Genomic DNA, 12,908 nt, shown 5'->3' with positions numbered 1-12,908 from the left:
AGAAAAGCCGCGGCTCGCCTCGGGGCGAATTACGTCACAAGGCGCGGGGCTAGCGGGCCCTGCTCGCGCTGGTTCTTTGGGGGGGGGGGGGGGGGTGTGTGTGTGTGAGAGTGAGCGAGAGTGTGTGTCAGAGTTGCATGTTGACCATTAAATTGGCTTGAATTTGTTAATCATGACAAGTTTTTTTTCTTGTATGTTTGCTTGCCATTTTAGTCCAATTTTTAAGTCAGAAAACCCCAGAACCCAGAAGCTTCGGGGGGCTTCCCCCCTTGTCCCCCCACCAGGCCGCTGCCCTGGACCAGCTGGGGGCCTGCGGCCCCCAGCCCCCCGGCTAAAATTTTCAGATAATTTCACCAGCCCCAAATCGCATCCCTGTCTATTGTTCTGGTGTCTCCGATGGGACCGTCTTACAGCGCACGTAGAGGTGTGGCATGTGTATTGCATCGTTTTCAGCAAGCGTTGCGTTGCCATATGTACCTGATATTTTACTGATCCGTTGCCCATGTGGACGCGATATTTATTTATTTATTTAATAAAATCTCGTTGTCGTGTGGATGTAGCCTCACTTTCTGGAGCATCACATTTGTGGGGTCGATTAAATGCTCAAAATGGCCAGAAAAATGTCTCGACTATATTTTCTATTCATTTTACAACTTATGGTGGTAAATAAAAGTGTGACTTTTCATGGAAAACACAAAATTGTCTGGGTGACCCCAAACTTTTGAACGGTAGTGTACATTTGAAAGGTTTATAGTTGGATTTCAGGTTGTGGAACATCCAAGAAACAAGATGGCTCCGTGTCTGACTTGTTTTGTAGCCTCATTGAAACTCACATCAATGATTATACATTTTATTAAATTAAACAACCTTTTTTAAAAATCCATCTAATTATTAGCCTTGCGTTTTATGTGGAGCGTCTGCCGTACAACTCCTTTTGTATAAACTGTTACTATAGAAAGAGTAACACATTAGTACAAGCCTATTAATACGAACCTGTCGGTCACGTGACAGCCAGAACTATTTCCCAAGCCGTGGTATTGTATAACCTGTTGTTCTGTTACGTTTTTTTTTTTTCATGAAATTAACTGGAGTTGCTCTTGTTTGTAATAGTGCTGTGTTCCAGGGTCATTTGTAGGTGTCGTTGTATAAGCCGTGTTCAGTAACCAGTTGATTAGCTGCAAGCCTTCACTGGAGTCTCAGACTAATACTCCTAATACGTTGTGTTTTCAGATTGCTTCAGCATTGGAAAAGAAAGACCTCAAGTCCGATGAAGGCAACGAGGTAAGGTCCTTCGTACAATTTTTCAACTAAACTACATGCGATTTTTAATCATTTCAAAATTGTACTCGTTCACTGATCACAACCTGATAAATTTTGAGTATTTATCTGAAGATCGGTGGGCCTCATGGTATCTCTTTCTTTCCGAAGAAGATTAATTTGGAGTTTGAGCCGTATGTGGTACTAAAGATTAAGGCATTACGTTTGGGCTCCCATGTCATTTTATTTCCTGATCTTTCTAATGTTTAGAAAGGAGATTATTAGAAACTAGCATGTCTGGCATGAATGCACCTGCCCCAATCAAAATTTTTAATTTCTGACCAATTCTCTGCATGCCGTCTTCCATGTCATGTTTTTAACGCTGAGCTTGTCTCTTTTAATTTGATGGAAATCTATGATTGTTCCAGTCTCTGCTCGTTGTCTGACAATTCAGATCTACTATGCCATCAGATAAGGCTCAACAATCACCTGCATGCTTATGTTCGGACTTTTGCCGTATAATCTTTATTTGCTGAATTCTGTTCACCTTTTGTTACACATCTTCCCATCCGTACACCTGGTGTGGATGTGTGGAGTTCCTCCACTTGTGTACTCGACCCTGATTGCGGTCCTACACCCGGACTAGATATCGTTCCATTCCCCAAGCTTGACCTCTCTGCTTTTGCTCCTCTCAGACATTCTGAAATTCTACATGGCGAACCTGTATACCACCCATTGGTTGAGCTTGGTGTGCAGGTTCTGAATAAACCATTGCTTGATCTCATGCCTGGTGCCACTGTCAATCACGTTCCTGACCTCAAAGCCAAACCCGAGACTTCCCTTCCATCTGTCTCTCTTGTTGATTTCACCCCACTGTCTGACCTCATCCCACCATCTGATCTTGTATCTGCTTTCGTGCCAACATACCCTGTCGAATCATCTCCTGATATCACCCAGCAGGTTGACCAGTTTATTTCTGAAGCCCAGCCACACCTGGTGCCCCTAATTGCACCTTCTGGTGCGTTCTGTGAGCCAGAATATGATATGGTTTCTCTAGATCAAGAGGCTTTAACTCCCTCTGCGCCTGCCCTGGCTCCACAAGGGTCTGAGAGAGGTTTCCCGGTAGTCGAACTTGAGCTGACAGGACCAGCTTTAGATCAAAGTTGTGATCCTGGATCAGAAGTAGTTCCACCATGCATCGATGACCTCTTTGCATCAGCAACAGTTCTAGACCCGATCATTGACCAACCACAGTCTACACCGTTAATTACAATTGCTGATTCGGCAGAACCAGTGTTGGCACGTCCTGTTGATCAGCAACGGTCTCGTTCCTCTCCTGACCTCACAGATGAGGCTGGCCTTCAGTTAGAATTTGCAACTCTAGCATCCCTCCAGCATGTATCAAACTTTTTACCTCAGCTTGACCCACAGCCTGTTCCCATGTTTCCACCACCCGTTATGTCACAGCAACCCGAAGTCGGCTTGAATCCAGCAGACGCGTTAGACGTTGCACCTCAGACGGACTTCAGTCTTCCTGTTAACGGTCAGCCAGAATCTGAGCTGGATCTGAGTACTATACCATTGGCTGAAGAGGAATCCAAGCATGTGGCCCAAGCCGCCAATACAAGTAAAGACGAGCCATCTCTGCCGGAGGAGGTACCCTCAGCCTGCCTGCCGTAGTCCAGTCTTCTGCCTTAGCATCCCTGTGTGATAGATAGCATGATACTGCTCTCTTTTGCTAATCTTCATTCACTGCAAAATACTAGCTGTATTTTCTCTTTGGATTAAGGTTAAGGCTAAATGTTCTGAAATATCATTTGGGGTTTCACACAGGAATACTGACATGCTTTATATTTCCCTGACCGTTATGTTTTAATTAGCTCAGGTATGACATTAAGTCATTGAAGATTAGCCATGAAGCCCCAACATTTGGTTGGATCAGTTTGTACTGGGACCAAATTCTGAATCCCAGGTATCAATATTGTTGGGTGTGTGGGTTTTTTTCTTAAATAAGGGCATCTACTTAAATAATGCCAAATTTGAAGCATATCTGAATCAGGGCTTTCCCCAGAAAAAAAAGTATCAGAGCAGTGCTACTGATACAGAGCCCAGCCTGGAAGGGTTGGGCTGGCCTGGATGACCCTAGAGGGGTGTTGGGGGTATGCGCCCCCAGAATGTTTTGAAATTAGAGACTTCAAATGGTGCATTCTGATGGCGTCTCGGGCTGATTTAGGCACCATTCAGCATTTTATTAAATTTGCTATTTTTACCTTGTCAAATATGCAAGGGGCAAAATTAGATTTGAAATGAAAACACTGGAAACGGTCAATTCAGAGAAATGTATTTAATTTTATTCAGGGATGAAAGTCTTCCGGAAATACCCGGATATTTGACAAAACTCTTGATCTCCGGTTTTCCGAATGGAGAAATTTATTTTTCGAATTTTTCGCGTTCCTAGACGCGGCGTAATACTTCGCATTGTCCTTACATGGGCGCGGTCCTTAAATAGCCCAGATTATTGATTAAAGACAGGTGTTCTTTGTTAACGGCGCACGTGCCGGAGCTCGTTAGGCGCGCTCGCCTTCAGGTGCACGTGCTAAGGCGCGCAGGACTGACACCGTTCTGCGCAAGCGCAACACAATCACACTAGAAAGCATGGTCAAGCTGCCAGTGTAGCTGCAGTCTTTTTAGTTGCGAATTACGAGTATTTCCTTTTTTGTTAATAATTCACCATGTCAAAACAAGCGAAACTTTCCTCCTTCTTTCGACGTGAAGAAAGGTAAGCAATTTATTATATTTTTTATTTTTTCCATCAAAGTTGCATTTTGTAGCTTCGAAGCTAAGTTTTAGTGCAGTTTCTAGAACATAACATCAAGAAAACGTGGAAGAAACCGCAATAATGGAAGAGCCGGTTTCTAAGCTACCTAAAACTAGCAATGGTAATTTTTTTGTTACATAATGTACTCAGGCTGCCAGTCAGTGTGTGACACACACACACACACACACACCCTGAAAAATCCGAGCTACGCCTCTGATTTCCATGAGAAATTTGGTATTTATTGATGTGTTTAAATTTACAGACAATACGAACTAATGTAAACAATTGGCTTCAACTCGCATAAATATGAATTGGAAATGTTTAGTTCACTTTAGCTTACGCAAACACACAACTCTACTAAAAGATTGATAAACGAGGCTCAATGCCCCCAACATTGAAACCTGAAAGCTTTAGAAACTCTAACAGACCTTTACTTTTTAACAGGACTGTTTTGGGATTTTGCTGAGTTTACCTTCAACTGTCTGATATTTTTCAAAGTAATGAACTGTGTAGCAGGAAAATCACCGTGTTTTCTAAATGCACTCCTGAAAATTACTCATTAACTAGGGGAATTAAATTTGATATTTTTGACATGTTAATCATTAATTACATGAAAGAAAAATGCTTAAAAGTTATAACTTGTTTTAGTGAAAATAAGTACTAAAATGCACTAGAATGCAGGGTTTTGTGCGTTATGTTATTAAAATTTTTTCGGGGGACGTTGCGCCCCCCCCAAATATATGGATTGTTTTACAATCAGGGTACAAAGTTTGTGTCACAGGGGTCCAAAATTCAAATTGATTCCAACTGGTTCTTGTACCAGTTTTTAAGTGAAGGACAAGTTAAAGAACAGATTTCAGGTAATTTTTTGACATGTATGGTAGTTTTGTGTAATCCGCTATAAGATGGGAGAAACAAATGAAGTGATTCTCGGAGAGGACTTTTTTTTTTTTTTAAATCCGCTACTTCCATAGTGCTTTTAAATATAAGGCTGTAAGCTTTGTGTTAGTTCTCTCTAATATTTATGTCCCAATATCGTGACCACATTTTAGGATGAAAATAATCATTTTAGATATGTTATTTTATATTGAAAAATTAGCTGTCTCGGAGAGGACATTTTTTTTTTGACACAATTCCATACTAATTTGATCAAAATAGTCTGAAAACTTACTGGCATTCAACATTAAAACTTAACTATGTTTCCAGTGATATGGAACCAAATATGTGTTTTATGGTATAAAGAATGATTTAAGTGCATCCCTTTTGGAGCTACCTGTGGTCAAAAAAGCACTTTTTCTAAATGACACGAGTAATTCTGCTAAATATGACACATATTGCCATACATTCACCAAAAATAGCGTTATCACCAAATTTTTTTTTTTTGCATGGTAAATAGAGCTATCACAGGGCTACAATAAACAACCAAGTTTATTTAGTCAAGCCTTTTGATATTGAAGATAAGTGTTAAATGTGATTTTGAGCTTGCGTACCCTGATTGTAAAACAACCCATATCTTAGTTTGACTTTCAGAAGTTCAGGTTTTTTTTTTCCTCTTTGCTCCACTTTCATCTCTATTTATTGCACAACAAAAAATGCATAATATTGAACAATATAGCAGCTGAAATTAGAATATTAGTATTACGGCTGTCAACTACAGACCTGCAACCCAACAGGCAAAAGTCACACACAAAAGCCTCAAGTCCTCAACTCTTGACAAGAACAGGTTCAGAGGTGACCCAGACCCACCAACACTAATCCGAGAACAGGAGAATAACTACGACGATGTAAACCAGATAATCTTCATTTTCCAATTTCAGGATGCCAGGAACAGAATCAAGGTCAAATCGCACAACAGCACCATCTAGTGACAAGCACCTAGAACATGATTTTATGTATGGTTGCGAATGCCAGTCAGTGCATGCAGCGAAACCCTTGATTTTCACTTCTGGGTTGAGTACTAGGATAGTCTAGACCTATAGGTAACAATATCTTCCTATTTCTATAGTTATTACTCATTTTCAGAGGGGAATAGGAGATATTTAGGTGCGGAAAATACTCTGCATTGTTCAATTTATGGTATTGGTGGCGTGGGTTGTTTTTTGGTGCGCAAATGACAGCGCGGTACTGACGTCACACATCCGTGCTTTGGGGAATGCCCTGTGAATTATAAAACTAAAATATAACACTCTAAATTCCTTCTTGGTAGTTTCCTGGACCTGGATTGAGCCTAATTTAATGTTCTTTATTTTGGTCCGGGATACCAGCCCTTAAACCCATAATCTATAGACCCCTTCGCATGTTCGTAAACAAACTGACCGTTGCCAGGATGCGTGCGCAGCCTGGACCCAGAAACAATGGCGCTGCCCATAGACCGGCATTATGAGCTGTCAGATTATGCCAAACAATTGTCGTTACAAGATCGAGAATGCTACATAAATAAGTTAACTCTAACAAGTGGACATCGCCTACCGGATCCGCATTTAATTAAAGAGAGGACGGACGATGTTAGTAAGTTCCCTGGTATACAATGGCCAGATATATACTCGTACCTTATTGACAAGACTTCAGTGTACACCCACGAAAAACTTCGTGCCTACAAGTCTTTAGACGCATATGATTGTTATGTGCGGGCATGTACAACTTGATTAACAATGGGACATTCATATTCATTTTGTTTTAATCAAATTATGCCAGTGATGTGATGGCACTGTGGCTTTAGCTACAACAGCAAATACCAACACTAAACAGCAATTTGCAGGAGGTAATGGCATGAAAGGAATGATAGTGTAAAGAGTGCAGCTAAGAGAAATCAGAGCTGCGTAAAAAGCGAGAGGCAGAGAGCAGAAATGAAACCGAACGGGGCGGGAGCTAGGTTGGAGCAGTCAACGTAAGTTGGCATTTAGAGTGAGGGCACACAATTTTACCTTTCCATCCTTGCTTTAAAATTGTGATTTTCGGCATACACAAATAATGATGGCACAAAATCTGGACTGCTTGAGTCAAGCGAGACCCAAGTTAACATGCTAACAATATTCATTACATTGTGTAACTATGACCCAGCTAATCAGACAAACGTTACCAAAGTATTTTGCTACATCAATAAACGAAGACTAGAAAGAATAAAAAAGAAAGATTTAATAAATAGCCTGATCTTACCTGTGATGAAGTGGGTGCTAGAGGTCTGCGCAGGTCAGATTTTTCAGTCCTGCTCCCGCCCGTGCCCGCATTGTGCAGTCCCGCTCCCGCCTGCGCCCGCAAAGAATTATGATTTTTCAGTCCCACCCACGCCCGCAAAGAATTATGATTTTCAGTCCCGCCCGCGCCTGCCATATTTTGTCCCGCTCCCGCCCGCAAATCCCGCATGATGCAGACGTTCGCGTTATTTCTAAGGAAAGTTCTTGTCTTGACACAGCGTGATGGTGCCCTGCCCCGTACTTTGAGTGGATTTGAGCATAAATATCTACAGCTCACGTTCACGTTTGTTATTATTTACCTTGTTTCTGAATTCAGAATGTTGAAATGGCAGCATGTAGACATAATAATAATAATAATAATAATAATAATAATATATTTAAGCAGGCTAATCATTTAAGTATGCGCTCTCCCGTGGTGCGTCTCCTATGAATAATTAGTGTGAAAGGAGAGATGGATCGCACTCTTGAACTTATTCTTTTAGTTACATTTCTTTTCAGTTGTTTTTAGCAGCAGAAGGAGACAAACGTTTTGGCTGTTGCCTTCGTCAGTGTCTCTAATATTAATAATGATAATAAACAATAAAAAAAGACAGGCGAGCACGTAATTCCAAGTGGAAATTTGGTATATTTATTGTTCAGCCATACAAAACATTAGGCTAACCCAGTTTACATTTGTAAAGCATTTCTAACTAAAATGTCCGATTTCAGGACTCTTGACTTTTTAACGGAAAATGTACCTCTTTTTAAAGCAGCACTTACTTTTGAAGCACTGTGAGCTTCAGTAAAGGAGCTCTGCTCTTCTGCCATGATCGGAGATCTCAAACACGGAAGAGGAAAGGAATCGGAAACGTACGAGAGTTATTTATCCTCTCCTGGATCAGAATCAGAATTCTGATGACCAGCTCATCTAAGGTGTCATTGAGGCATCATGTTAGGCCCTGTCCACACGGCAACGGGTTCAGGTGAATCCGATACAATTGTTTATCGTTTCGGCCTGGCGTCCACACGGCACCGGCGTTTTGGGTGCCCCAAAACGCAATCTTTAGAGAACGGGTTCCAGAGTGGAAAGATCTGGCAACGTTGCCGTTGCGAAGTCGTCTGGATGAGTAGAACAGATTTGTTTACGATGACGTCACAACCACATGACTGTCAGTGCTTCACGCCGGGTAGAAGTGTAACGAACTCGATGCGAGTTGTCAACAAATCCTATAACTTGGTTCATGAAACGCGCTTACAAAATATTTTCACTGTGAAAATTTGTGTAATGGTGCAAAGTGAGAGAGAGAGAGAGAGAGAGAGAGTTAGGGCAGAGTCAATCCTGCCAGCAAAAATAGGGGAAAAAAAGGAGCGATCTCACCTTCAGATGTTGGTTTAAGTCCTACAATACATTCCTCAAAAAGGGCCTAGAAGAACAAATTAATCCATCAACGTGTAGCATTCAATTTATTCCGGACCGTTAAAGACGCCGCCTTCCACGTAGAATCATACGTCATCCTCGCCGCCATATTGGATAGGTCAAAGCGGAGAATAAAGATGCCCATTCATGTGCTGCGTTTAACTGTACCAACAGGTTTACCGTCCAAACGAGATCACATGGGATTACCTTTCACAGGCGAGACTGGAAAAATACTTTTCATTGTATTTGGTCATTATAATGTAATTTTACGAATAGATTTTCCTGACTTTGTGGCTAATATGAAGTCTCGCGCATAATAGTTTATGCGCATGCGTCCTTGCTTCTTCTATTGTTCTGGTGTCTCCGAAGGGACCGTCTTACAGCGCACCTAGAGGTGTGGCATGTGTATTGCATCGTTTTCAGCAAGCGTTGCGTTGCCATATGGACCTGATATTTTACTGATCGTTGCCCATTTGGACGCGATATTTTTTTAAATAACATCTTGTTGCCGTGTGGATGTACCCTTAGGCCAAGTTTACATTAGACCGTATCTGTCTCGTTTTCTTCGCGGATGCACTGTCCGTTTACATTAAAACGCCGGGAAACGGGAATCCGCCAGGGTCCACGTATTCAATCCAGATCGTGTCTGGTCCGGTGCTGTGTAAACATTGAGAATACGCGGATACGCTGTGCTGAGCTCTAGCTGGCGTCGTCATTGGACAACGTCACTGTGACATCCACCTTCCTGATTCGCTGGCGTTGGTCATGTGACTCGACCGCTGAAAAACAGCGCGGACTTCCGCCTTGTATCACCTTTCATTAAAGAGTATAAAAGTATGAAAATACTGCAAATACTGATGCAAATACTGCCCATTGTGTAGTTATGATGGTCTTTAGGCTTGCCATCCTTCCACTTGCAAGTGGTAAGTGACTTGCGCACAGCGGCTCAGTCCCGAATCACTGCTCGTGCACTTCACTCGCGCGCTCTGTGAGCTGCGCAGGGCTGGAGTGCACACCCTCCAGAGGGCACTCGCTGTTCAGGGCGGAGTGATTTGGAGCGCAGCCGCTGAGGAGGAAGCGATGAGCCGCACTGACACATTTCAACTTGCATGCCGAATTAGTCATGTGATTAGCGTATCCGTGTATTGGCGTTGCTGTGTGCACGTGAATCGTTTTTAAAAACGTTAATCTGATGATCCGCTGATACGGTCTAATGTAAACCCCACCTTAGTGTGGGTCACTGGAGGCTGGGTGTGAACGGCGAGTCATTAGAGTGATCAAAGGATTTCCCGTTAGGGTGATGAATGGCAAATTTAAGATGCCATTCCTCACTCAATCTGGCAATCTGACTCTCCCTGCAAATTTAGGCATCTTAAAATGTTTTTATTAATACCAAATAAAATGTCCAGCACAAATTTTATATGATAGACATAAATTAATAATTTATAAATTTTATTTTAAACACGTTTTTAGTTAGCGGGACTGCAGCTTATCACCGCCTGCGCCCGCATATGTGCACTCCTGCCCGCGCCCGCATATGTGCACTCCTGCTCCCGCCCGCGCCCGCAATGAGCTTTCAAAATTTGTCCCGCGCTGCACTGCTTTGCGGCAGGACTCCCGCGGGAGTACAGGGCTCTAGTGGGCGCTGCAAACCGCATTTTTGACAGTGCTTTCATCCCAATCTACACGTTTGATGGCTTGTAGCCATAGACGTCGGCGATTTTTTATTTTTATTTTTTTTCCCCCCCCCTTTTTTTTTCCTTTTTTTTTGTGGAATGGGTGAGATCCTGCTGGAATTCTGAACATTTTAACCCCATCACTGCTACGATTCTGACACCCGAAAACACAGCAACTAGGCATTTCTGAGTCTTTTTTGGGTCCAGGCTGCGCGCGCAATTTCCTCTTACGTATGAATGACGTTTACTGTGAAGGGGTCTATTGCACATTGAACAAAATTGGTGTATATCCATTAAGCCCGGTAAACCTACTGAATTTAAACTATTAGCTTTAGTTTCATTGTGCATGTTTTGTCTTGAAGAAAATAACATGCTTGTAGATGACATTGTCATTGGTTGCTCAAAGTAAAAATCTATCAAACATACTCACTAAAGCCTGTATTTAAAAGCTGCTTTATTATTATTTTTTTTGCTCTGCTCCACCTCCTTTTGCTTCTGATATTAAATGATTTTGCAAATTCCACTGAAAATGTATTGATCAGGGTGTTGTGCACTCACTTGGTAGGAAGTTTCTGCACTGGACAGTCGTATGAATGAGGCATTAATAAATGGAGTAGAATAACAAAAACAGTCACGCGTTCAATCAGAACATTCAGCATCATTGCAATCCAGCTGAACACTTTTGGTAAATGTATTTGGTGGCCAACGTTTGGTTCAACCCTACTACGCAAAGTGGGTTTTTATCAGTGTAGCTGTGTTGAAAATTTTTTCTTATGCTGAAGTATTAAGGGTTTTTTAATGTTTAGACAAAAGTTAACTAATAAAGTTTAAAAGTGAAGTAGAAAGGTTGGTTTTCTAAGCCTTTGGTAAGTTGAATGCCGTACACCTAGGTGGAAGAGAATGGAGACCTTACAGCAGAAGATGCCTGTGCAGCTGAGGAGAGCCCAGAGCTTGCAGAGAAACCTGTTCAGCAGATCCCATCGAACGTCAAAGTTAACCAAGGCAAGCGCTTATTAGAAATTGGAGACCCGTGCCATTCAACGTTAATGAGAAGTAAAATTCATCTCCGATGAATTTTAAGCTTCTATTTAAGTTACTGATTGTGCTCTTCGAATAGTCCTAGTGGTTTTGATTTGATTTGCTGCTCCAGATGTAGATGGACTGATCACCCAAGCGCTTCTCATTGGGGACTTTGAGGCTGCTGTCAACCTTTGTCTCCACGATGACCGGATGGCAGATGCAATCGTCCTAGCCATCGCGGGTGGACCAGATCTTCTTGAAAAGACCCAGAAGAAATACTTGACCAGAACACAAAGCAAAATTGGCAAGGTGAGAAAAGACATTGGAGTTCTCTCAGAGGTTCATCAAGCTTTTCGACACAATAGAGATTTCTGTGAAGGTTTGTTGATTGTTGCGAACAGGAAGTTTAAAAGTAAGGTCGAGGCTCTAATGCCAAGAACTTCTTGATCTGATAAACAGCTCTGCATCAAAATCTTTCTGCTTTTCACCTTGTAGATCATCAGTGCTGTGGTTATGAGGGACTGGTTGAATGTACTCGAGACGTGTGATGTTCAGAACTGGAAGGAGACTTTGGCTGCAGTCATGACGTATGCCAAACCTGAGGAGTTTTCCTCCCTGTGTGGTGAGTATAATGTGGACTAGAATGTAAGGATGAGTAATTGATCTCTCCACTTTTTGTCCATCTTGAATATTTCCTTCTGGTTGTGCATACACTCCGATTAATCCAAAGAATAACAAAAGGGGTCTTGCGTAATTGTGGAGGTTTATTCAAGGAGACCTGAAGGCAAAACTTTTTAGAAACAAAATTCTATTTATCTCATTTTATTAAATACCAGAATGCATGTTTGATCGCTATTTTGTCACTGCTGTAGCAAGTTAGGAGTGTTTGAAATATGCTATGTAATATCAGTCTTTTGTCAAAGCAACGGCCGTAAAGGAGATTCGTTGAGACCTGCGCGAGACATCGTAGGACGGAAGTAAAACGTACAGCGGAAATCAAAGTCGCCAACGTTTGTCAAAAGACGCGCGCGCCCTCTTTCGAATGCTAATTTAATCAAGCCGAAAGTTTTGTTTGTTTTGATAGCAATCAGGAAAGTTTGAAAAAAGTAGGCAGTAATCGTCATTTAAACTCGTTTTTGTGCAATATTTCGTTTGGAAAACAGTTTTCAAAATGGCGGCACTGACACCTGGCTGACACTTGACGTTTCGAAGTCTCGCACAAGTCTCGTGAAGATCGCACGGATAAGCGACGCCTGCCGTGGACCAAACGAACTAAATTCAACATGGCTAAAAACCGAACAGGCCGATAAGTATAATATTTAATTGCAATTAGTTGCCAATACGAGTCACGATCTCAGGTTACTAAAACCGAAAACGTAATTGAATAACACGTTCATTAAGAAATAAAGCAAGTTTAAAAATGACTTCAGTTCTCCTTTAAAGTCAACAGACACGTACAATAAATGTCAAATCTGTGGGACAAGACATGATTATCACAATATGTGCAATTTAACAGAAGCTTTTATTGCAAAAATTATCTTCTTTGC

The 12,908-nt window shown here is 41.8% G+C and overlaps 1 protein-coding gene across 7 annotated transcripts in view; it reads left to right on the top strand.

Annotated features, from left to right (window-relative positions):
* sec31a (SEC31 homolog A, COPII coat complex component) overlaps positions 1-12,908 on the top strand; it is a 103,956-nt gene that overhangs the window by 52,869 nt on the left and 38,179 nt on the right. For 6 of the 7 annotated variants that reach the window (XM_060908299.1, XM_060908300.1, XM_060908298.1 and 3 more), the window contains exons 13-16: positions 1,231-1,281; positions 11,232-11,343; positions 11,492-11,670; positions 11,857-11,983. In XM_060908299.1, coding sequence (XP_060764282.1) covers positions 1,231-1,281; positions 11,232-11,343; positions 11,492-11,670; positions 11,857-11,983 — 469 coding nt within the window. Of the gene's footprint in view, positions 1-1,230; positions 1,287-1,853; positions 2,914-11,231; positions 11,344-11,491; positions 11,671-11,856; positions 11,984-12,908 lie in introns of all 7 variants that reach the window. The other variant, XM_060908301.1, reaches the window with a different exon arrangement.

The sequence above is a fragment of the Neoarius graeffei genome, chromosome 25, assembly GCF_027579695.1.
Source record: "Neoarius graeffei isolate fNeoGra1 chromosome 25, fNeoGra1.pri, whole genome shotgun sequence".
NCBI lineage: Eukaryota > Metazoa > Chordata > Actinopteri > Siluriformes > Ariidae > Neoarius > Neoarius graeffei.
The sequence above is the reverse complement of the archived record's forward strand: the minus strand, read 5'-3'. Positions and strand labels throughout refer to the sequence as shown.